The sequence below is a fragment of the Bufo gargarizans genome, chromosome 3 (genome assembly GCF_014858855.1).
Source record: "Bufo gargarizans isolate SCDJY-AF-19 chromosome 3, ASM1485885v1, whole genome shotgun sequence".
Lineage (NCBI taxonomy): Eukaryota > Metazoa > Chordata > Amphibia > Anura > Bufonidae > Bufo > Bufo gargarizans.
Window position 1 is genome coordinate 101,569,446 of NC_058082.1, and position 25,955 is coordinate 101,595,400.

Below are 25,955 nucleotides of genomic sequence, written 5' to 3' on the forward strand. Positions count from 1 at the left end.
TTGGGGCTCTTCACAGGAGTCTCTAATCCCTGTGCAGCAGCTGTCAATAAGACAGAGATTACTCCAGGAGGTAGCGGCCTGGTGGCTCCCCTGCAGTGAAGTCCAGATTCCTGTATGAGGTTAAAGGGTGAATACCACGGGACTACCATGATATTGCCCTTAAAGTTCTCCCAAAGCCAAATCTAACGGCTGATGCAGTGGTTCCAACACCCATTGCTATAACAAGCAGATCTAGAGGCATGACTTAACATTAAAGGGGTTGTCCAAGTTATATTTATTGATGACCTATCCTCAGGATAGGTCATCAATATCAGATCGGAGGGGGTCCGACACCCGGCACCCCCTCTGATCAGCTGTTTGAAGAGAAGCCGCGCGCGGTGTCAGCGCTGCCTCCTCTTCACTGTTTACCTTCTAGCCGTTGCATCTGCAGTGGTGAGCAGGTGTAATTACACCCAAGCCGTCCCATTCATTTCAATAGAAAGGCTTGGGTGTAATTACACCTGCTCACCACTGCAGATGCAACGGCTAGAAGGTAAACAGTGAAGAGGAGGCAGCGCTGACACCGCGCACACCTTCTCTTCAAACAGCTGATCAGAGGGGGTGCCGGGTGTCGGACCCCCACCGATCTGATATTGATAACCTATCCTGAGGATAGGTCATCAATAAATATAACTTGGACAACCCCTTTAAAATAAAAATGCCACAAAATGTGTCCCTCTTTTTTTTCATTTAAATTTGAGAAGTATAAAGTCAGTCCAACAAGTAAGCATTATCAAAGTTTACAAAATTATCCCAAATGCTGCAAATATGGAGAGTTCACGTTCATTACAAGTTAACTTCAGGGTTGTAGAGGTAGTCACACACAAGTGCTAGAGTCTGAAAGGTCAGAGATCACCAGTATAATAAATAGCACATGGTAGGTGGCTAAGGTCTATTACAGATTTTGTATTTAAACCCAGTAGGTTAAAGTTACCACTCAGCATTTGCGTACCTTAAAGGGGTTGTGTCACTTCAGCAAATAGCACTTTCTAATGTATTGTGATTGTCCATATTGCCTCCTTTTCTGGCTGGATTCATTTTTCCATCACATTATACACTGCTCGTTTCCATGTTCACGACCACCTTGCAATCCATCAGCATTGGTAATGCTTGCACACTATAGGAAAAAGCACCAACCTATGTGAGCTCCCACGGTCCCGTGTACCAGAAAGGCCGGCACTTTTTCCTATATTGTGCAAGCACATCTACCACTGATGGATTGCAGGGTGGTCATAACCATGTGTGGGGAATTAGCTCGTTTTTCGGGGGTCATTCTCACAATTAGGTTCACCACAGCCGGATTGCAGGTCCAAACATGAGATTTATTTTCACAGCAACAACAAAACAGTACAACATAAAAGCATGCCCGCCTGGGCTCTACCTAAACATAACATAGTCACTGACTTAACTACAGTTTGCAGTTCATACCTGGCATCAGGTTCGGCTTTCCCAATCTAACAGTTCACCAGCCTCCAGTCTGTACAAGTGCGAGTCTCTTTGGGGAATTGGGATCCAGCAGTCCTCCCGACTCTGAACTAGTGACCCTAGTACCACAGGCGTCACTGCGTCCCCTAAAGTCCAGGCTATCACCTAGCCTCGAGGCCCCTCAGCCAGCCCGGCTGAGACCACTCTTACAGAGCCTCCAGCAGGACTCTGTTGCACAAAGAATCTTTCCCTGACTGACAGTCTGCGCTGGCCTCTTATCCCAGACTGATTGTGGCACCTGGTGCTGCCTCAGAACTGATGACTGACGGGGAAGACATGGAAACTCCTTCCATGAATCTCCCCTAGCCGCCATGAGGCCCGTCACTACCTCACACATAGAAACAAGCCATGTATAATGTAATGGAAAAATGAACCCAGCCAGCAAAGGAAGCAATGTGGATAATAACAATACATTAGTAAGTGCCTTGTATTAACTTTCTCTACCTGATAAATGCCACTTGGTGAAGTGACACAAGCCCTTTAAATGAAGGCAGACCATGCAACTTCTTTGGTGCCCAGGTAGAGTTGGGCCCATCGTTGAATTCCTTCTTCTCTCCCCGGTATGAAAACACTGCATTTTTATGCAGCCGCCACTAGGGGAAGTCCTGTGTAAACAGATTATTATAGTTTCTAATTCAGTCATTTGTAACTGCATAAAATTCCTATGCACTGAGCTCCCCCTAGTGGTGGCTGCAGGGCGCTAGGTTTGTAATAGAAGGGAAGCAGACGATTTATCCACATATTTATGCCAGTTGTCTTGTGTAGATACACTGAATATTTATGAAACACTTTTTCTGCTTTTTAGATAAAGTAGATGAGGCCAGGTGTGATTTTTTATTTTTTTTATTAAAGTTTCTTCCACTCAAAAAATAAATAAATTCATCAGAAATCTAGGACATTGTGGGGCTTTACATCCTGCACTGTCTAAGGCTCCATTCACTTATCCGCATTCCATTCTGCATTTTGCGAAACGGAATTGCGGACCCATCCATTTCGATGGGGCCGCACGATGTGCGGCCCCGATCCGGAATTGCGGACCCGCGCATCCGGGTCTGCAATTCCGATCCTGAAAAAAATAATACATGTCCTATTCTCTTAGTGCCGGCAATGTGCGGAGCCGCAAAACACACACGGATGTGTGAATGGACCCTAAGTGGGAAACTGGGTGGGGCAGGGGGACCATACTCAGCTTTTCTGTGGGGCCCTATGAGATCTGTGTACACACCTGCCGCTCAGTTACAGTAACTTTATATTTCCTTTCTGTTGTTACTGAATCCTTATTTTTGTGGTACTAGTCGTGTAGTCACACACATTTATGAGAACAGTATCTGAATTAAACAGGGCTTGTAACTTCCTCCTAACCAAGTTTAGCATTTAACTGACAGGAAGTGAGAGTTTCTATCGCAGTCACACAGCAGGGTGGTGCAGTGGGGCCATCTCACAGCTCAGTTATTACATTTTCCCTAGAAAGAAATATGGAGTGTACAGTAGAATGCAAACAAAAATAAGCATTTCTAGCCGACACATTGTATTTTCTAAAATGAATGTGCAAATCTAGAGAGTTTTAGGCACTGTATTGTTTTTATGAGTATCCTTGGTGGGTAACGTATACTGATTTTGTTCAATTTTAATTTCTTACTAGGATATAATATCCAGCTATCAGCCATAGCATTAAACTAGCCTGCCTAATATTGTGTAGGTCTCCTTCATGCCTCAGTCCGCTGAGGTTTAGACTCCACAAGACCTAGTCTGAAGTTCTCCTGTGGTGTCTGGCCAACAGTAGATTCTTAATTGGGTTAACAAATAGCAGGGGCGGATTGGGAACTTAAAGTGGCCCTGGAAAAAAACTAAAAGTGGCCCTGTGTTGTAGGCAGGTCCAAATTGACAGAATTCAGGCCTACAGAAGCAGGCAGAGACAAGTAGGTGGGGCCAGCAACACCATAGACCAGCACAAAATACTACTCCAGAAGAACCTAAGACCACCTGCTGGTCAGGTGCATAAGTACCTGATGCTCCTAAATGTATTAATGGCGAGAGCATCAGATCTTTATGCACTCAACCGACAGCAAGGAGGCAGACTTGGGCAGCCCCCTAGGCATCGGCCCACCAGATAATTTCCCTGTTAGGTCTATGGCCAGTCCACCTCTGACGAATAGATGATTACTTACCTGACTGATCCCACTCTGCCACTTTGGTTCTACCAGCAGGACTCTGCTTTTCTGGCTGCAGCAGTGACGTCACATGGGAAACATGTGACCAGTGCAGCCAATCACTGGCATCTTCAGTCACCACTGAGGCCAGTAATTAACTTTAGTGTTCATGTGTTGTTGACGTGATGTCACCATTGCAGCTGAGAAATCAGAACCCTGCTAGGAGAACTGGGGCAGCAGCATGGGATCTGTCAGGTAAGTAATCATGTATTCTTTATTAAAGGGCTTTCCCATGAATTGCCCTTTTAAAACCAGACAGCCCCTGTGAGTCTCCATAGATCAGACTTGTTATCCAGCACAAACCACAGATGCTGGATTAGATTAAGGTATGGGAAATTTGGAGGCGAAGTTGACACCTAGAACTTTTGTCATGTTTTTCAAATTATCTCTGCACAACTTTTGCAGTGTGCCTTATCTAACAGGAAGAGGCTACTGCCATTAGGGAATATCACTCACATGAAGGGGCAAACTGGGAACTTAAAGGTTAACTGTCATGTTTTCATAAAAAAATCTATTTTAGCATATATAACTGCTGCAGCAGCATTATGCATAAGGCAATCTTTAGTTTTTTCACATACCACTGTTTTCGTTGAGTTTTTCCCTTAGTTACGGCTGTTTAAACATTTACAATATGAGGACCTTCTCAAGATGGCTCCTCTGCCAGTTCTCTGAGGCCAATACTGCTTTCCCTCGCTTCCCATACACACTTGCTGTAGCCAGCAGCGCCCTGCCAGCCAATCAGATTGGATTACTGAGAGACACGCCTCCTCACTCTGAAGCCTAATGCAGGCATGCAGTGTGAAGGACCACCAGTCTTCCTGTCTCCTTAGCCACAGACAGACAAGCCATAGCAACTGTCTTTTAAGGGAGCAGTGGAAAGGGACAGAGGACATTAATGAAAGCTGTTATTATAAGGTAATTACAGATCTTTTGACAATCATTGACAGACTAACTCAGGTATAAAGTAGTAGGCAAGGTCTACACAAGTAGGCGGGTCAGCACAGTGCAGCACAAAATACTGCCTCAGCAGAACCAAACACCACAGTACAAACTATTACTCCAGCAGCTAAAAATATCCCCCCAAAAGTTGCCCTTCTGTGGTGGCCATCAATAACTGCCATATTTTGTCCTCCTCATCCTCCAATTTTCTCAAAGATATGGAGCAGGTGGCTTAGGAGGTGAGATGCAGGCCACAGCACCAATGCAGCCCTACCTGCAGCATGCTGCCTGGACTGCCCTAGTAATGACTCCTATAGTGTCCCAAGTGTCCATGGAAATAAGACAAAAATAAAATGCCTCAGTCTTGTTCCAAGACACCATCTTCAGTGCAGGCCACAGGCCTCGTCCAGCCTGCAGCCTGAGCAGCTTGCATCACTGTGCTATTTGTATCATACAGTAGCTTGTGTCCAATTAGGATGAACATCACAGCAGAGAGCCATAGGCTCCCATACCTGGCAGCAGTATTCAACTGTATCACCGTCCTGTGGACAGCAATACAATTGAATTCAGGAGGGCACCTGTGGCCGCCAGCCATGTACATAAGTACCTGATGCTCCCATTCCCAGCTGTAATTAAAGGGGTTTCCTCACTTCAGTAAGTGGCATTTATCATGTAGAGAAAGTTAATACAAGCCACTTACTAATATATTGTTATTATCCATATTGCTTCCTTTGCTGGCTTGATTCATTTTTCCATCTCATTATGCACTGCTTGCTTCCATGGTTACAGACCACCCTGCAATCCATCAGCGGTGGGCGTGCTTGCACAATATAGGAAAAAGCACTAGCCTATGTGCACTCCCATGGTCCCAGCCACCAGAGAGGCCAGTGCTTTTTCCTATAGTCTGCAAGCATGACCACCACTGATGGTCTGTAACCATGGAAGCGAGCAGTGTATATTGTGATGGAAAAACGAAACCAGCCAGCAAAGGAAACAATATGGGTAATAACAATACATTAGTAAGTGGCTAGTATTACCTTTCTCTACATGATAAATGCCACTTACTAAAGGGAGACAACCCCTTTAACACTGAGACCATGAGATAATCATGTACCCAGCCAGCAGCAGTGAGGAGGGCTCAGGTGGACATAACTTTACTTGGGATTCCAGAAATGTAAACATTAGGGTCCATTCACACGTCCGTAGTGTATTGCGGATCCACAATAAAAAATGCAGATGTGGACAGCACACTCTGTGCTGTCCGCCTCCTTTCCTGCCCCATAGAGAATTAATTAGTCCGCCCCCGTTCTGCAATTTGCTGAACGGATGCGGACCCATTCTACGGACGTGTGAATGGACCCTTAAGCTATAGTAGCTCTTCTGTGGAATCAGACCAGATGGACTTGCCTTGCTTTCTATGGAAAAGCCTTAGGCCTGTTTCACATTTGCGGTAAACCAATACAGAAGCCAGGTTGCGGCCAGATCTTTGCCGGTCCCCATTATAGTTAATGGAGTTAGACGATATCTTGGCAGCGCACAGTAGCGCCTGGTATTCACGGATTGGGCAAGCTGTTTACCGCAAATGTGAAACAGGCCTTAGGCATCCATGGTCCTGTCACCAGTTCTGAGATTATTCTTCCTTCTTGACAAGCGCCATTGCTACCAGCTAATGTTGTTATTAACTTTACCTGTCAGTGAAAAAATGCATGGATGGGCCAAGGTCAAGAGTGTTCTGGCCCACAGAGTTGCTATCACATGTGTTGTCAAAAATAGGTATGTGCATCCCTGGCATTACAGGTACTATGGCAGTGGCATACCGCGCGACTGCTATGGGGCTGGGGTGAGGCAGAGGCCCAGCACTGAACTCCTCCTGTTCCTTACAAAGCTTCTCTACATATTCCTACAACTGCCACTAGGGGAAGTCTAGTGCTAATAAATTATTTATACCTTCCATTGTGTTCAATACCTATGAACTGAGCTCCCAATAATGGTTGCTGCAGGCGGACAGTTTTATATATACTGTGTGAAGGGAAGCAGGAGAATTATCACTGTATTCATACAATACAAATTTACAACAGACTACTCTGTCGGCTACATGATCTATTGTAGGGATGGGCTGCACCTCAATGGGTACGGTGCAGCTGTTTTGGGGAAGAAAATAGCGAAAAGGTAGGAGGAGTGTTTAAACTATGGTCAGAGGGGAGGGTAATTACATTATTGGAGGGGAAGATAGAGCAGATAGAGACCTGCAGCGAGGTAATGGAACTGGGGTGGAATGGAGGGAGGGACCAGAACAGTTCATAAGAAAAGGTGTAGAGTAAAAAATATCCAAAAGCATCTTAATTGTATGTATACTAATGCCAGAAGTCTGACTAATAAAACTGGTGAACTGGAATTAGTGATGTGTGAGGAGAACTATGACATAGTGAGAATAACTGAGACATGGCTGGATGATAGCTATGACTGGGCGGTTAATGTACAGGGTTACATTCTGCTTAGGAAGGACCGTGAAAACTGGAGAGGGGGAGGGGTCTGCCTTTCCCAACTGGTTCAAGACCCGACTAGAGGGGCGGCCAAACTGGACCTAGTACTAACCTGACATTACAACAGATGTGCAGGTTGGGGGACACCTGGGGAATAGTGACCATAGAATAATAACTTTCCATTCAAAAGAGTGTTTCTTTAGGGAGGCACAAAAATATCAAACTTCAAAAAAGAAAAATTTTAACAGCTAAGAATGGCCATTGGCCTAACTACAGTAACTGGGACAAAGTCGTCAAAAATAAACATGCAGCCACAAAATGGATATTTTTAAAAGCATCCTAAACTGTAATTGTGAGAGGTACATACCTTATAGGAATAAAAGGGTACAAGTAAAAACCAATGTGGATAAATAGAAATGTAAAGAAAGCAATAAATGGCAAAAAGAAAGCATTTAAATCAGTAAACCAGGAAGATGGCGAGAAAGCATTGTAAGCCTTAGGCCCCTTTCACACGGACGAGTTTTCCGTGCGGGTACGATGCGTGAGGTGAACGTATTGCACCCGCACTGAATCCTGACCCATTCAGTTCTATGGGGCTGTTCATATGAGCGGTGATTTTCACGCATCACTTGTGCGTTGAGTGAAAATCGCAGCATGTTCTATATTCTGCGTTTTTCACGTAACGCAGGCCCCATAGAAATGAATGGGGTTGCGTGAAAATCGCGTAGCATCCGCAAGCAAGTGCGGATGCGGTGCGATTTTCACGCATGGTTGCTAGGTGACAGTCAATTCACTGTATTATTTTCCCTTAGAACATGGTTATAAGGGAAAATAATAGCATTCTGAATACAGAATGCATAGTATAATAGTGCTGGAGGGGTTAAAAAAAAATAAAAAAAAGTTAACTCACCTTCTCCTCTTGATCGCGTAGTTCCTGGTCTCTTTATTTCTTTTTTTTTCTTTTTTTATTATTTTTATTTATCATTTTCTTCTTCTCATTAAAATATGACATAGATAGGGAATAGACATTACAATTATACAAATATATCATGAGTTACAAAGGTGTACCATAACAGTTTTTCCCCAACCAATTTACTTTTGCTTCGCAATTAATACAAAGACCCAAAGAAAAAAGAGACCTCCCCCCCCCCTCCCCGCCACCCTCCCCTCCACACCCCCCCCCGCCACACCCCCCCCGCCACCCTTTTTCCCTGACCCTTTTTAGAAGAGGCTCAATATTAAGTTCTAGATACTCCTGTATCCTCGAACTAACCTTAATACCCAGGTATTCAAACAACTCCGTGGGTTTCAAAACTTTAACATTAATTTCCTCCGGCCCAATTTCCTGGCCAATTGGGAGCAATACCGACTTTGTCCAGTTCACCCTAAAGGCGGAGATATGGCCAAACTTATTTACTATTTCCATCAGGTGCAGTACCATTGGTACCCCCCCCCGCCCACAAAAAACAAAATATCATCAGCGTAAAGGCATATCTTATCCAGTGCACCATTTCCCCCAAACCCCCTTATTTTTTCATCTGCTCGAACCTTACAAGCCAACGGCTCAACAAATATGGCGAACAATAATGGGGAGAGTGGGCACCCCTGGCGGGTTCCCCTCTGCAAGGGTATTGAGTCTGATATTACTCCATTAATTTTTACCCTAACTTTCGAATTATTATATAGGAGCTGTACCCATCTAATAAATTTTTCTCCCAAATTAAACTCATACATAACCTTCCAGAGGTATGCCCATTCCACCCTGTCAAACGCTTTCTCAGCGTCCAGAGACAGGATGGAATGAGCACCCTCCCCACCCATCTGCATGTTAAGTAATGTCCGTCGAATATTCGTCTGAGCCTGGCGTTTGGGTACAAACCCTGATTGATCCGGGTGTATTAACTTTTCAATAACTTTTCTTAGGCAGTTTGCAAGTAATTTTGCACATATTTTAAAATCAGTGTTGAGGAGAGAGATGGGGCGATACGAATCCACCTTTTTCTCGTCCTTACCCTTTTTACCTATCAGACTTATTACAGCTTCCGAGAGGGAGGACGGGAGTTCGCCACTGTCCATTGACTCGTTTAAGACCTGCACTAACACTGGAAGAATGACATCTCCATATCTTCTGTATATCTCAAAAGGGAGGCCATCCAACCCAGGACTGGAGTTCCCCTGAATAGTTTTCAATGTCTCCCGTAATTCCTCCACTTCAATAGGGCCGTTCAACCAGTCCCTCTCCTCCTCCGTGAGTCTGGGGATTGGTACTCCCTCCAGGAAGAGTCTGAATTCTTCTTTACTTCTTTACTTCTTTAATGATGAGCTGTGGGCTAAAGGACCTGTGGTGACGTCAGATCACATGCTCCATCACCACGGTGATGGACCATGTGATCTGATGTCACCACAGGTCATTTAGCCCACAGCTGATCATTCAAGAAGTAAAGAAGAGACCGGGAACTACGCGATCAAGAGGAGAAGGTGAGTTAACTTCTTTTTTTTTTTTTTTAACCCCTCCAGCACTATTATACTATGCATTCTGTATTCAGAATGCTATTATTTTCCCTTATTACCATGTTATAAGGGAAAATAATACAATCTTCAGAACATCAATCCCAAGCCCGAACTTCTGTGAAGAAGTTCGGGTTTGGGTACAAAACATGCGCGATTTTTCTCACGCGAGTGCAAAACGCATTACAATGTTTTGCACTCGCGCAGAAAAATCGTGCATTTTCCCGCAACGCACCCGCCTCTTATCCGGGCCAAAAATAAGACGCCCGTGTGAAAGAGGCCTTAGGGCTCATGCACATGACCGTATGTATTTTGCGGTCCGCAAAAAAACAGATCTGCAAAAAATACGGATGACATCCATGTGCATTCCGTATTTTGCGGAACAAAACAGCTGGCCCTTCATAAAACAGCACTATCCTTGTCCGTAATGCAGGCAATAATAGGACATGTTCTATTTTTTTGCGGAAAGGAAATACGGACATACGGAAACGGAATACACACGGAGTAAATTCAGTATTTTTGGCGGACCCATTGAAGTGAATGGTTCCGCATACGGTCCGCAAAAGAAACAGAACGGACACGGAAAGAAAATATGTTCGTGTGCATGAGCCCTTATAGTTATTAGATTTCTGGAAAAGGGTCGTTGATCCAGGGAAACATTCTGATTACCTGATTGGAGTTGGGAAGGAATTTTTTCCTGTAAAATTGGCATCTACCTCACATGTTTTTTTTTTTTTGCATTACTCTGGATCAACTGTATGCATTTACTATGTTACTAGAAATATGGTGTTCAGAATGAGGTGAACCCAGCTGACACAGAACCCACCGTATATCACCACCGTGGGTCAGCCACTCTGGGGGGTCTTCATTAACCCCTTAGTGATCAGCCTGTTTTGGGCCTTACTGACCAAGCGTTTTTCTTCCTTTTTTCATCATCGCCTTCCAAGAGCTATAACGTTTTAATTTTTTCGTCTATGTAGCTGTATGAGGGCTTGTTTTTTATGGGACAGGTTGTAGTTTTGAATGGTGTTTTGGGATACACATCATTTTCTGATTAACTTTTATTAACTCTTTCTGGGAGGAAGATGGGGAAAAAACAGCAATACTGCCAATTAATTTTTACACCATAAATTATACGGCATTCATTTTTCGGTATAAATAACATAATATTTTTATTCTCTGGGTCAGTACAATTACAGCGATACCAAAAACATATAGTTTTTTTACGTTTTACTAAGGAAGAAAATCTTTTTTTCATATCTGCTTCCCAAGATCCATAACCTTTTTTTTCTTTCTATGGAGTTGTTTGGGGGCTTGATGTTTGCAAGACAAGTTGTAGTTTTCATTGGTATCATTTTGGGGTAAATTGCGCTTTTTGATCACTTGTTACTACGTTTTTTCAGTGGCGACTAAGTATAAATTAGCAATTCTATTCCATATTTTTTTTTATGGCCTTAACCGTAGGGGATAATTTACATGATATGTGTGTGGTGCGGGTCATTACAGACACAGCAATGCCAAACATGTGGGGTAGATTTTATTTTTGCTATTTTTTTCATTTAAAAAAGTAAAAAGCGTATTTATTTTATATTAGAATTATTTTTATTTATTTTTTTATTTGTTTTTTTTTTGTTTTACCACTTAATAGTCCCACAAGGGGACTATTACAGGCAATATTTTGATTGCTTTTAAAATACAATGCACTATCCCTATAGTGCATTGCATTTTAATGTTAGTGCTATACTGACACTGACCAGCAGGCTGTACCACAGAGGTACAGTCTGTTTGAAAGCACTCAAGGCTGGCTTGGGACCTATACCAGGCCCCAGCCAGCCAATCACATTTGACTGCAGCATGTAAGGGGTTAAACAGCCCAGATCGGCACTCCTGCCGGTCCAGGCTGTTAGAGCAGGAGAGTAGCTATCAAGTGAGACCTGAGCCCCCGCTCTCCACTTAGACCGGGCCGCCATGAAAAGTCCCTAAGGCCCCGTGCAAAGGCCCTAGTGGCAGGCGTAAGAAGGCATTTTGGTGGTCACTAAAGGGTTAAAGGGGTTCTGCAATTTGTTTAAACTGATGATCTATCCTCTAGATAGACTATCAGCATCTGATCAGCGGGGTTCCGACACCGGGGATCCCCGCCGATCAGCTGTTTGAGAAGACAGCGGCGCTCCAGCAGCGCCGCGACCTTCTCACTGTTTACCGCCGGCCCAGTGACGTTACGATTAGTATCAACTTGCCTAGGTGGGGCTAAGCTCTGGTCACTTGAATGGAGCTTAGCCCCGCCCAGGCAAGTTGATACTAGTCGTGACGTCACTGGGCTGGCGGTAAACAGTGAGAAGGCTGCGGCGCTGCTGGAGCGCCGGTGCCTTCTCAAACAGCTGATCGGCGGGGATCCCCGGTGTCGGACCCCCGCCGATCAGATGCTGATGATCTATCTAAAGGATAGATCTTCAGTTTAAACAAAGTGCAGAACCTCTTTAATCTTGGATAACCCTTTTAATGAAAAAAACATATCATCATAAACGTGGAGAGTCATGTCTTCCATTCTGCATTGACTGGGAATGTTTTGTCCCACACATACTGGGCAACTCAATGGGGATGGGGCCATATATCTGATGTTTTGGGCACCTCCACACTGAGCTGATTTAAATACTGTAATACAGATTTGATTTATAACAATTCCTACATAGCCTAGACCAGGGATCAGCAACCTCCGGCACTCTAGCTGTTCAGAAACTCTCAGAATGCTTCATTCACTTCTATGGAATTTAGAAGAACAGCAAGCATGTTTACATGCAAGTTGTAGTTTCACAGCAGTTGTAATGCCTAATGTTGCTGATCCCTGCCCTTGACACTCATTGTCATATGCAGTTACATAACACTTGGGCTTAAGTCCACATGGTATGTAATTCGAACTGAAAAAAACATCATTGATTCTCCCATGGAATTTTCAGCAAAATTGTCATGGCTTTGACAATGGTTTGACCCTATGCTTTGTAAAGGGTGAAAATCTGCAACGTGAAAGGGGTGCAAATCTGCTGATTTAAAGGGCATCTATCAGCACATTGAACTATGTTAAAAGGTCAGCAGCTGTCCATCCACGCTTGTAAGAAGAGTCCCAGTATGTCTCTGGCATATTCCATCATTCCTCTAAAAAAAAGGCTTTTTACAATATACAAATTATTCCCTAGGTGCAACAAGGGTGGTGCAGTTGCGCCTCATTACACACAGAGGCTCCCCTCCCTGTCTTCTATGCCGCGCCCTCACCATTGTGATGGGACTCTTTTTACAAGCTGGTATGGACAGCTGCCTACCATTTCACAAAGTGGTATGTGGTGACAGATGCCCTTTAAAATTTGTGAAAATCTCATCCACTTGCTGGTACTGTAATATGCAGTAGATTTTCCATCCACAAATGCGGTACGTCTACACTAGAGATGAGAGAATCGAAGCTGACAAAGTGAAATTCGATCTGAATTTCAGGAAAAATTTGATTTGCAACAAATGCAAATTTCCTAGAGCTTCATGGTAACGGTTGAGGAGGACATCAACAATCTGCAGACAGTATTCGATGATGTCGATTCAGCTGATCGCACTTGGGAGCCGGATGACGAAGGGGCTTCATCATCATCAGGAGAAAAGGGTGGAAGCTTGCTCGTGAGGCAGCAGCAGAGCCAGCAAGAGCTAGCGTGGCCGGGAGTCAGCATGGTGGCAGCAGTGGAAGGTCGGGAACAAAACAGGCCCGGGGTAGACCACCCGCTTTGCGGTAAGTAGTGGTGCAGGGGTTCATGGAAGCAGCGGTGGTAGCAGTCATTCAGTCATTCAGTGCGTAGTGTTGGAGGTAAAATCACCTACTCGGCGGTGTGGCAGTTTTTGTGGCCATATATAGAATCTGTGGGCAGAAGGTAAAGCATGGCCAGGGTGCCAATGTTGGCACTACGGCCCTGCGTCAACATATGCAGCGTCGCCATACAGTGGCCTGGGAGAACCGTGGCTCCAATGTGGTGGTCCAGCCTGCCACAGCAACTGCTGCATCATCCAGTGGCCAGTTTCAGGAAGTCAATGATCCACCACCTCAGCCGAAGGGAGCTGTCTGTCCTTACCATCATCTGCTGGTCCTGATGCTCCTGTACCTCCTACTCCTTGTCAGTCATTCCATCAGCAATTGATAAGTGCGGCGATTACCAAGAGACAACTGTATGCGTGCACTCATCCAACGGCGCAAAAGCTGAATGCGCTCCTGTCCAAGTTGCTGGTGCTGCAGTCCCTCACTTTCCAAGTGGTGGACTCTGCACCTTTCAGAGAACTGATGGCTTGTGCCGAGCCGAGGTGGAGAGTCCTAAGCTGTAATTTTTTTGCCAAAAAGGCAGTACCAGCCCTGCACACACATGTATAACAGAAGGTGGGCCAGTCCTTGAGCCTGTCGGTGTGTGTCAAAGTGCACGTGCAGCGCCGACGCGTGGAGCTGTAACTACGGTCAGGGACAATACATGTCCTTTACGGTCCACTGGGTAAATGTGGTTCCTGCACAGCCACACCAGCCACTTGGCCAGGTGACGCAGCTTCCACCTCCACGTTCTCACACCGTTGGTCCTGCGACAATGTCCACCTCTGCCTCCTCCTCCTCCACCGTGTCCTAAGCCTCCACTGCAAGGACAATTCACAGTGCCGCTCATGTGCAGGGGACGGCGGTGTCACACTGTTCTGCACCTCGCTTGCCTGGGCGAACGGAGTCACACAGGGGAGGAGCTGCTCTGTGTCCTTCAGCAAGATATTGAATCTTGGCTTTCTCCGCGACAACTGAAAATTGAAAACCTGGTGACCGACAATGAAAAGAACATTGTGTCGAAGCTGCGTCAAGGAGGGCTGAGCCATGCGCCCTGCATGGCACACGTGTTCAATCTGGTTGTCAACCGGTTCCTGAAGTCTTCCGCCCATCTGCAAGACATCCTAAAAATGGCCAGGAAACTTTGCATGCACTTCAGCCACTCGTACACCACAAAGAATACCCTCCTTGAGCTGCAGCGGCAAAACGGCATCCCCCAACATAGGCTGATATGCGACGTTTTCACCCCGTTGGAATTCCACCCTCCATATGTTGGACTGACTATATGAACAGAGAAAGGCCATAAACGATTTCCTGATGATCCAAGCGGACAGGAGTACTCCCCTGTGTAACTTCGATATCAGCCAGTGGCAGCTCATGCGTGACACCTGCAGTTTGCTCAGGCCCTTTGAGGAAGCCACCTTATTTGTCAGGACTACGGGATGAATGTCATTCCAATGCTTCATATCCTGGAACAGATTCTGGTAAATCTGGCTAGTCAGGGGACTGGAGATGTGGCGCCTAGATCTCACGACCACATGAGCCCTGTGGGGGCTGAAGCGGAGGAGGAGGAGGACATTGGAGCACAAGCAATGTGTGGCGAAATGGGTGGCTTTTCTACACTGGGGACAGTAGAGGAGGAGCAGGAGCAGCCAGATGAGCTAGAGGGCAATGAGGAGTACGAGGCAGAGGACCCAGACACACCGTGGCAGTATGCAGTGGAGATGGAGGCAGGGAGTCCCTCTGAGTCACTTGTGCAAATGGCCTGCTGCATGCTCACTTGCTTAAGTAGTGACAGCAGAATTGTCACCATTCGGGCAGAGGGATGACTTCTGGCTCTCCACCTTGTTGGACCCTCGCTACCGGTCCAAAATAGGGGCCTTTTTTACACCCGCTGAGAGGGAGGACAAACTGAACTACTATAGAGACATCCTATGTAGGTAGTTGGCGGCTTCCAATCTGCGCCATCGTCCATCCTCTCGCAGGGCTGACCGGGGGGGCCCTCTGCGCTCACGTTCCACAGCCATGGCTGCTGGGAAGGGGTGGGGTGGGTGGAGCAGTACCAGCTCCATCAGCAGCCTGAGACTAGAGTGGCTGATGAGCAGCTTTCTTCCCCCGCCTAGTGAAGAAACTACTCACCAGCAGCAGCATCTAGACCTGGAGCAGAACCTGAACCAGCAGGTGGTGGCATACTTGGAGTGCACCCTGCCAGCTGTCATTGAAGATTCGCTGGACTACTTGGCAGACAAACTGGATTTGTGGCCACAACTGGCCGAGTTTGCCCTGGAAAAGCTGTCCTGTCCGGCCAGTAGTGTGGTGTCAAAGCGGGTGTTTTTAGTGCGGCCGGGGCCACAGTTACCCCAAGAAGAACTGTGGAGAGACTGACCTTTGTCAAGATAAATCAGGCGTGGATCAGCCAGGATTTCCACCCACCAATTCCTTATGCCTCAGACTAGATCATCCATAGTGCCACATCAACATGTCATGGATGTAGTAGGGGAGAACACCAAAAGACAACAAGAAGGAAGAGAAAAGACACTAGGCCTCACCGCTAGGGAAGGAAAAGGGTCACCACCTATAAAACCCTGCTCCTGGCCTTAACTCCTATCTGTATGGGCACCTCTCGATGGTAGAGATGCCCCTACACAGGAACCTGGAAAACCCTGGTAACCCTCGGATGCCCTAAAGGTAATGATAGGGCAGAGACAACACATTCCTTCCCTGGTGAGGAAAGCAGCGTCTCCCTGAGGCCTAGTAAACAATCGGGGGGGGAAGGGAAATACAAAACACAACAAGCAGAACTCTTAACTTCTGAGGATGATGGATGAACAGGACTTCAACAAGAACCACACTCCAGCTCTTCCAAAACCATATGAAGCTATCCAGAGCAAGGAGTGATGGGTAAAGTCAGACTAAATAGGAAGAGGTAAAGGTCACATGATCCACACCTGAACAGGAGGTGTGGACATACCAGCAACACACCAAGTGAAACCAAAAGAGGCTGTCAGATCACTCATGTGCAGTTAGTCTTTCAGACCTTCTAACACCTGTCAGAGGTGTGACACAACACTTTGACAAAAGAGACTCAGATACTATTCAGATGCTGCCACCCACCTGATGCCACACACATCTGATGCCAAGTGCTCCTTCTTTCACCCAATATCTTCAGAGGGTACTGGTATTGCCATCCACCTTCACACTATGCAACCTTGCCACTCTGTGGCCTCCTGATGCTGCTGCCACCTCCAGACTCTGTCATTGTGCCACCTCCAAACTCTGCCATTATGCCAATCTGTGGTCTCCTCATGCTGCTGCCACCTCCAGACTCTAATTGTGCCACTTTGCAGCCTCCTCATGCTGCTGCCACCTCTACACTATCTCACCTTGCCACTCTGTGGCCTCCTGATGCTGCCGCCACCTCCAGACTCTGTCATTGTGCCACTCTGTAGTCTCCTCATGCTGCTGCCACCTCCAGACTCTGTCATTGGGCCACTCTGCAGCCTCCTGATGCTGTCACCACCTCCAGACTCTGTAATTGTGCTACTCAGCGTCCTCCTCATGTGGCTGCCACCTCCACACTCTGTCATTGTGCCGCTCTGTGGTCTCCTCATGCTGCCACAATCTACAGATTCTGTCATTGGGCCACTCTGTGGTCTCCTCATGCTGCTGCCACCTCCACACTGTCATTGTGCCACTCTGTGTCCTCCTCATGCTGCTTCCACCTCACCACTATGTCATAGGTCCACTCTGTGGACTTCTCATGCTGTTCCCACCCTCCCCACTTCATGACTGGACAACTATTTTGCCTTTCGGCCTGGCTGACATTATCATTTATTTGACCCTTCTTCTGATCTGTCAGAAGGAAGGAAAAATGAGACGCACAACGGATTCTGTCTGTGTAGCAGCTGTAAGGCCTGTATGTACCATCAGAATTGGCTTGTGATTTGGTAGCCAAAAGCAGGAGTGGGTACAAAACACAGAAGACATGCAAATATTCCATTCACGTGTCATCTCTGTTTTGGATGCTCACCAGTTTTTTTGGGGCATTAGCAATACTGATGGATTACTGACCAAATGCTGACCGAGTGAAGGCAGATGCTTCACAGACAGGATCCATTTTTTGTGGGTTATTGTTCTGATGGATGAAAAGAAGGGTTAAATAATCAGTGATGTCAACACAAACTTACTGCTGATATGCTCTCCACTCTGTCGGGGGCTCTACTTATATAAGCATTTAATAGAACAGGTTCTGGAGACATCTATGTGGAATCTGCTGATGACGGTGTAAAAGGAGTGCGCTTCTTCTTGGCGCTAATATCGACCTGTAAGGCCTCATGCACACAACAGTATTTTTTCACGGTCCGCAAAACGGGGTTCCGTTGTTCCGTGATCTGTGTCAGTTTTGTCTTCCGTGTGTCTTCCTTGATTTTTGGAGGATCACCAGACCAGAAAAGTGAAAAAAAAAATCTAAGTCAAGTTTTCCTTGAAAATGATAGAAAAAAAACGGACACGGATCACGGACGCGGATGACAATCTTGTGTGCCTCCGTGTTTTTTCACGGACCCATTGACTTAAATGGGTCCGCAAACCGTTGTCTGTCAAAAAAATAGGACAGGTAATATTTTTTTGACCGACAGGAAACAAAGTCAATGGGTCCGCAGAAAATCACGGAACACCGGACACGGATACACACAACGGTCGTGTGCATGAGGCCTAAGGCTGAGTTCACACTTGAGTTATTTGGTCAGTTTTGGACCCGTGACTGCCCAAATAAGTGAAGTGTGCAGTGATTCTAAGAGCGACGCCTGTCATCTGCATGTCATACTGACTCACAGTATTATTTCACTACCACATTAGACTCCCTATGTGTGTTACTGCAAATTACAGTGTTCTGCACTGCTATAAAGGCTCTCTCCAGGAAATAGTCTTTTTTTTAATGCGATTCGTCGCAAATATATTTGGACCGGACCGAATTTCTCAAAAAAAATTGGCGAACCGGTGAATCGAATTTTTTAAAAATTCGCTCATCTCTAGTCTACACATACTCATATTTATTAGCAAGAAAATGAAACTTCACCAACAATATGAAAGTTTCCTTAATGTTCATTGCATTATTAAAATAGGTAAAGTGAGACTGAATAGGTGCTCTGTCCAGCACATTAATAGTCCACAGTATGCCTTTGACATGGTGATCTGATTCCTGAGGATCAATACATCAGTCTGCAGGATGCAAATATATTCAAATGTTACAATTAAATTGTGATAATTTAGAATTCTTGAGGCTGTCTTGAAACTGTACCAGATTATTAAGAATTCTATGAACTGAAAATGCCTTGCCATGATGGTGTGCTAAATTTACAACAGGACAACAGTCAGGAGGTGGTAATACAGCAGTAGTTCACTTGGATGGTTACAGAGACAACCGGTAACTACTAGGTAAGTAAAATACAATTATAGACAACCTCTTAAAAATGTAACTGCCTCCAAAATATTATACCTGCATGTGCACCTGCAAAGTGGCCTCCTAAGAGGACACACCTGCATGTGCACCTGCAAAGGGCCTCCTAAATAAGACATACTTGCAAACTCTCCCAAAACATCTGGAAGGCCTACACAAAAAGACCCCCTGAAAAGTTGGCAAATCTCCTGAGTCTTTCAGCTCCTCCCAGAGGGCTGCTCTAATTGTGTGTGGCGCCAGGATTTGAGACCTCAGAAGCAGTCCCAATGCCTAAACACACAATAGGCATGGGGGTGGGGCAAGGAAGTGGCAGTAAATCAGTAAAGAGATGGAGTGTATTAAAAAAGAGGCATGCTGTGTGAAATCAGCAGGGCTATGGCATGAAAAACAAATTGGTGCTGCCCACACTGCAACCTCTACCCTTCCAGATCACTAATCTGGAAAGTTGCCAAGTAAGTGGTCCTATCACCTAATTTTATTTAACTCCTTAATTCCAAATGAGGTAGAACTGGAAAGAAAACTTCAATTCCACCATGGTTTTATGGTGGTCTCCTATAAGGTAAAACGGACCTATTACCGTCATTCTACAGATCAATATAATTACAGCCATACCACATTTTTATAGTTTTTCTTGTGTTTTATTACTAAAAAAATAAAAATAAAACTTGTTTGTTTTTATTGCTTTGCCATATTCTGACCCCCATAACGTTTTTATATTTACATCTACGTAGATATGTAAGAGTTCATTTTTTACAGAGCAATCTGTAGTTTTTATTAATACAGTCTCGGAATGTCTATGACTGATTACTTTTAATTCAATGTAATACCTATGACTTTTTAGTGTTATTTATTTTTTATATGGACAAAGGGGGCGATTTGAAGGCTGTGATGGGCATTATCGCTGGTCAAGAACAAGGTCTCCAGGTGTCTGTTGTCTAAAGCAGCAGGCACCCGGCGGCTATGGCAGAAATATTTAAAGTACGGACAACAATTGTACAAGTAATCCAATCAAATTGGTTCACAGATTATGTGCTGCTTGAGCTTCACTTAATGTGGGTTTATACTGCTCTCTGAATTCAAAGAAAGCTGCAATTTAATAATTTAAAGGAGCTATCCGGCAATCAGTTAGGTTATATCACTATGATATACAATGCCTTAACATACTGTGTGTTGGGTCTAACATTTGAAGGCCCAAAAACACAAAAAATAAAATCAAATAAGCATCTTGATTGGCAAATGGCGTAGTGTAATTACAAATACTACCTTTTAAACAGCTGATCGATGGGGTGCTAGGGGTCAAATCCCTGCCGATCAGATATTGATGACCTATCCTGACAATGTCATCAATATAAATGGCAGTACAACCACTTTATCTTCATGCTCTGTCTTTAACCTCAGCAGTAAGCTTATCGTGGGAACAGGGCGTATACAGCATCAAAATTAATTTACTAAATATATAAAGCTCAAGGGATAATGAGATTTATGCTGATATGATGGAAACTTTATTGAGGGATCTAACACGTTCATGGACACAACTTTTATAAGGTGTCCAAATACATGAATTTACTATAGTTTAGTGAAACCTCTGTGACAGCCACTCGAAGGTAGATTCAAAAGTAGTCTTCCTTAAGGGTGGTCTCAAAACAGATGGCAGTATGCATAATATAGGGTAGAACTGAAAATATGTTACATGAATCTGCTCTGGATAAAGTGGCGGTCTTCTCAAAGAGGTGGTCTTTTCTAGAGGTTTCACTGTATTTTGACTGATAAATGCTTTGCATGAGTGCACATATTAGGAGGCATTCTACTAGATATACATTATAATATGGAGTGAACTTGATTATATTGAACTCCAGTAAGAGGCAGATGTCTACAGTTTTTTTTTTTTTTAAATAAATTTCTTTATTTATTTTCTCTAGAACAATACAACATACAAATATATACAAGAGGGATGAGCACAATGCATATATATATATATATATATATATATACATATTACATCTTCAAGTGTGTAATTTAGGGGGTATACATATTGAAAGGCTTCCGGCCTGACTCATTTGTCTGCCGGTCCAATCGGCACACAGGCGCCGCCCAAAATAGACACTCGTCTCCCTCCTTCCATAGAGGAGCAAATCCGAACTGTACGGACATACCATTATCCCCATATGTACGAGATTTTTTCCGCGTGGGTTTGTTTTTATAATTTATCAGTTATTTATCAATTCCACTCCAGCCCTACATCTTCCAATTATGTCTTAGTTTCTCCCCTTTACATTTAATATGCTCGAATTCCTTTAGTCTGTTCAGTAATCTTTCCCACTCTAATAGAGTAGGGGCCTTATCCTTCACCCAATTCCTCAGAATTAGTACCTTGGCCACCAAGAGTCCCTTTAACCATCGGCTCTGTTCACTTTTTGATACTTTAGGCTTAAACTCCGGGGGGACTATACCAAGTATGGCAAATTCGATGGTAAAAGGAGGGCTATTATCTGTGCCTAGCTCCATGCCCTGAAGTATACTGTCCCAAAAAATCTTTATAGCCGGACAGCTCCATAACATATGGACATATCCGGCATCGGGACAAAGGCATTTCAAACAGCAAACTTATTTTTCTTTGTAACCGTACATTTTGGACAGGAGGCTCGGGGTGAGAGATAACCGATGTAATATTTTAAATTGAGTCAGCCGATGCTGGCGCGAAGGGGTGGCCTTCTTTATATTTTGGTATGCCTCCCGCCACTGCAATGGGTTATCTACCCCTATATCCGCTTCCCATTTCACAACACTTTTGAATTCGAGAACAGTGCTTAATTCCTTTCTAAATCTAGTGTAAATCTGTGAAAGCCTAACTTTTTTCCCATAAGAAATGTAGCAAAAGCCTAATAATGCGTGCGTCACTGGAGTTTGAAGAATTTTATTTCGCGTGTGTGCAAGTGCATGCTTAAGTTGAGCATATCTATAGTGATTTAATGCCGTAATTGGCGTCTCATAAAATATTTTCCCAATAGGTTTTAATTTACCACCCTTGCAAATATGTGAGAGCATCGTGATCCCTCTCCGGGTCCAATAATTTTTGTCGTTGAGGGCTAGAAATTAGTTTAAAGCGGGGTTATCCCATAGCGGGGTGAACTCCTGGGCGTGGGAAACCTGCAGAATGTATTTGATCTTATTCCATACTTTCTGTATCATTGAACTTATAGGGCAGGTATACTCACTACGACCCAGAAGTCCGGTCTCCAATGTACTAAATATATTCAGTATAGGACACTTCTGTTGTTTAGTAAGGTAAGCTATCAGTGGACCGTCCCGTGCATTGATACACCATTGTAGTTGAGAGCACAGGCCACCCTCAGTTTCGGTCAAGCATAGGTATCGTAACCCTTCTGCCCCATATTAGATTGTTGATCAGCCTATCAATCCAGTTAAAAAGACCATCCTCGATCCATATTGGGCAGGGGCCGATCACGTACAGTATCCAGGGCAACAAGACCATTTTGATCAATGTGATTCTGTTAATCTGGGAAAGGGGGAGTTTCTGCCAGACCCTAACCCTCTTCTTTACTCTCTTTACCATAGGGATAATGTTTAACTTATTGTAGTCCCTCACAGAGCTGCCAATCTTTATCCCTAAATATTCCAAATGGTCGGATGGCGATATTACTTTTACTTTTACCCCTGGCTCGTTTTGTGGGGGTGCGCGATTCAGAGGAAGGAGGACAGACTTGGACCAGTTTATCTCATACCCGGCCACTCGGCCGAACTCATCTATGTTTTGCATGATACGTGGAACATTTCTCCATCCATCATTTAAATAAAGTAATACGTAATCCGCATATAGACTGATCTTGTCCGCATCCCCCCTTCCTCCGAATCCCACAATTCCCTCATCTGCTCTAATCCTACAGGCCAAAGGCTCCATGAAGATTGCAAAGAGCAATGGATAGAGTGGACAGCCCTGTCGAGTACCGCACTGCAGGCAAATGGCAGGGGAGATTACCCTGTTGATATTAATTCTGGCCACTGGGTCATTGTATAACATTCTGACCCATCCAATAAAATTTTCCCCCAAATTCATTTTATACATGGTCTGCCAGAGGAAGGGCCACTCCACCCTGTCAAAGGCCTTAGCCGCGTCCAAGGACAGGATGGAGCGGTCCCCCCCCCCCCCTCACCTGCACATTCAAAAAGGTGCGCCGTATGTTTGTCTGGATTTGTCGCCCGGGGATAAAGCCCGTCTGATCTATATGTACTAGCCCCGTTATTACCTTTTTTAATCTGTTTGCGAGGACTTTTGCAACAATCTTATAATCAGAATTGAGTAATGATATAGGTTGATAGGCCTCTACTTTATTTCCGTCCTTCCCTTTCTTTAAAATCATGTAATGATTGCCTACCTTAGGGACGGGGGCGATTTCCCAATGGTATAGGATTCATTCAGTACCTCCAGTAACCGAGGCAGGAGGATCCCCGCGTGGCTCTTGTATATGCCAAACGGAAGCCCATCCGACCCGGGGACTGGAGAGCCCTGAATTCCCTTTATGACCTCTTGCAGTTCTCCTAAAAGAATAGAGGAGCTCAGACAAGCTGAGTCCGATTCACGACAATGCTGGAATTCTGATTAGTTGTAAGAAGTCTTCTATGGGGATCTCTGAGTCGTCTGATTCAGAGCGATAGAGATTATTGAAGTATTTTACGAATTCTCCCTCAATCTCCTCTGGTCTATATAGTTTGCGGCCATCACTGGTTTGGATTTGTCTGATCTTTTGAGGGGCCTTTTGGTTCGCTACCATAGAGGCTAGAAATTTACCTGGGGTTCCTGCCTCACAAAAATGATCATATCCTTGAAAGAACAGTTTATTCTGTGCCTTTTTCGTCATATAGTTTATATAGCTGTCGTTGGCTGTTTTGAGCTTAGCGCGCGTATCCGTGTCATTATGCATTATAATCATACCTTCTAGATCTTTTACATTTTCTTGCAGTCTTTTTTCCTCTGAAAAACTCTGTTCTTTTTGCTTTAATTATCCCATAATATAATCCACGGAGAAATGCCTTCATAGCATCCCACACAAAGTGGATATGTGTTGTACCAACATCTTCTCGCCAAAATAGGGAGAGTTCCTTATTTATTCCCTCTTGACCTTTTATAATGTTTAGCCAGTGTGCATTCAGTCTGAAGGGTCTAACAGCGATTGGGTGTCCCCCTATCTTGATGGACACTAAAATAGGCGAGTGGTCTGAGACTCCGTGGACCTCATATTTCATTTTTAAAATTAGGGCAATCATCTCACTGTTAGCCAAGGCAATATCAATTCTGGACATGGCGCTGTATGTCTTACTAAAACATGAGAACACCTGTTTGTTGCCATACAGCGCCCGCCAGATATCAATTAGCCCTGTTTCCTCACAGAACCCTCGGAGTATCAGATGTTTACTCGGCTTATATTTTACAGCATTGGATATTCTATCCAACTCGGGATCCAGCACGCAATTAAAGTCCCCGGTTACCAACACTGGGCACCGCTCTCTACTGTAGAGGAACGTGGCAAAGTGGTTCAGGACTGTCATGGCAAATGGAGGAGGGATGTACACGAAGGCCAGTATACAATTTTGTCCATTCCATCGGCCATAGAGAAAGATGTATCTGCCGTCTACATCAATCCGATGTTCCAAAGGAACATAGTCAACATTTTTGTGGACATATACACTGATCCCACGGGAGTATGACGAGTAGCTGGAGTGGAACTGGTGTCCCACCCATTTTTTCGTTAAATAGTCAGGGATCTCTGGAGCTGCGTGTGTTTCCAATAATGCTACTATTGCGGGAAGGTGTCGAGAGATCAAATCGAAGACTGTAACCCGTTTTGTTCTATCCCCAAGCCCGCATACATTTAATGTTAAAACTTTGTCATTTATTACGTATTATAGCTATGGTAACATCGTCCGACGCCCCTTGCTGACAACCGCGGCCGTGCCCAGAACCAACCCTTCCCACCCCCCACCACCACCACCCTCCCCCAACCCACTCCCCCATCCTGGTTCACTGGTGAGATCACCCTGTCAACCTCTAACATTACACCCATCCGCTACTGGGCGCCTCACCCACCCCCCCATCCCAGGCCCCCCAACAGATGTCTACAGTTATGTACATAATTATAGAAAACTGGTAAACAAACAAAGAGCTGATGGTCTCTCAGGCATTGTTTTCAAGTAGTATACTTCCTCAGGCCCTAAAACATGAACTACGATATATAGAACTGCTTCTACACACATTTTGCCACTGGGACATAAAGTCCAAAAAGCCTCCAAATCATCAGTTATATAAACAGGATTATGTAATGTTGTCAGTTGTCACATTAGCTACTATCACCTTAAATTTGTCTCACAGGGTTCTACATTTCCCCATACAATAGGAAAATTTTACCTAGCAGCAATGCCTCCAACATTCAATTCTTACCTTTTTAATGTTATAGATACGGATCAGTACTCCTTTGCCTCTTTCATTTAGTATCATGAGCTTTTCAGCGAGTTTGTGTTGGTATGTTGAACCCAGAGCCATCTTATGCTGCCAGAGATAGGTGTCTCTGAGAAATCCAATAAACAACTATAAGTCCAGTGATCACTGCAGTCGGCACCTGCCCGGACACATATATAATAGATTCACTGAGAAGCCACAAGAGTGCTAATGGCCAGTGAACATCTGTGAAGCAACTTCTCCTTCCTATATGAAATTCCGCACTTGTGATAGAGGCATGAGCACATAACACTAGAGACGCCCACAGATATTTAGGCTGAAACACACAAAATATAGAAGCTGATGTAGTGCTTCTTCATCAAGCCCACTTCCTCTTTGTGTCTGCCCAATTGTGCTGCATCTTCTGTAAAACTTTTTAAGCTTCCTGATCTAGAGCTGTGTGGTTTATGTTGCCTTCTTCCCTGAACTAGCGATTTGCAACATGAAAATAGTTTATTTTCTAGAATAATCTCAGTTGCAATTAATGTATGTGTGG

The 25,955-nt window shown here is 44.6% G+C and overlaps 1 protein-coding gene across 1 annotated transcript in view; it reads right to left on the reverse strand.

Annotated features, from left to right (window-relative positions):
• NCKAP1L (NCK associated protein 1 like) overlaps positions 1-25,716 on the reverse strand; it is a 344,253-nt gene extending 318,537 nt beyond the window's left edge. The window contains exon 1 of the mRNA XM_044285109.1: positions 25,403-25,716. Coding sequence (XP_044141044.1) covers positions 25,403-25,504 — 102 coding nt within the window. The 5' untranslated portion in view covers positions 25,505-25,716. The remainder of the gene's footprint in view (positions 1-25,402) is intronic.
• Between the last annotated feature and the right edge of the window lie 239 nt (positions 25,717-25,955).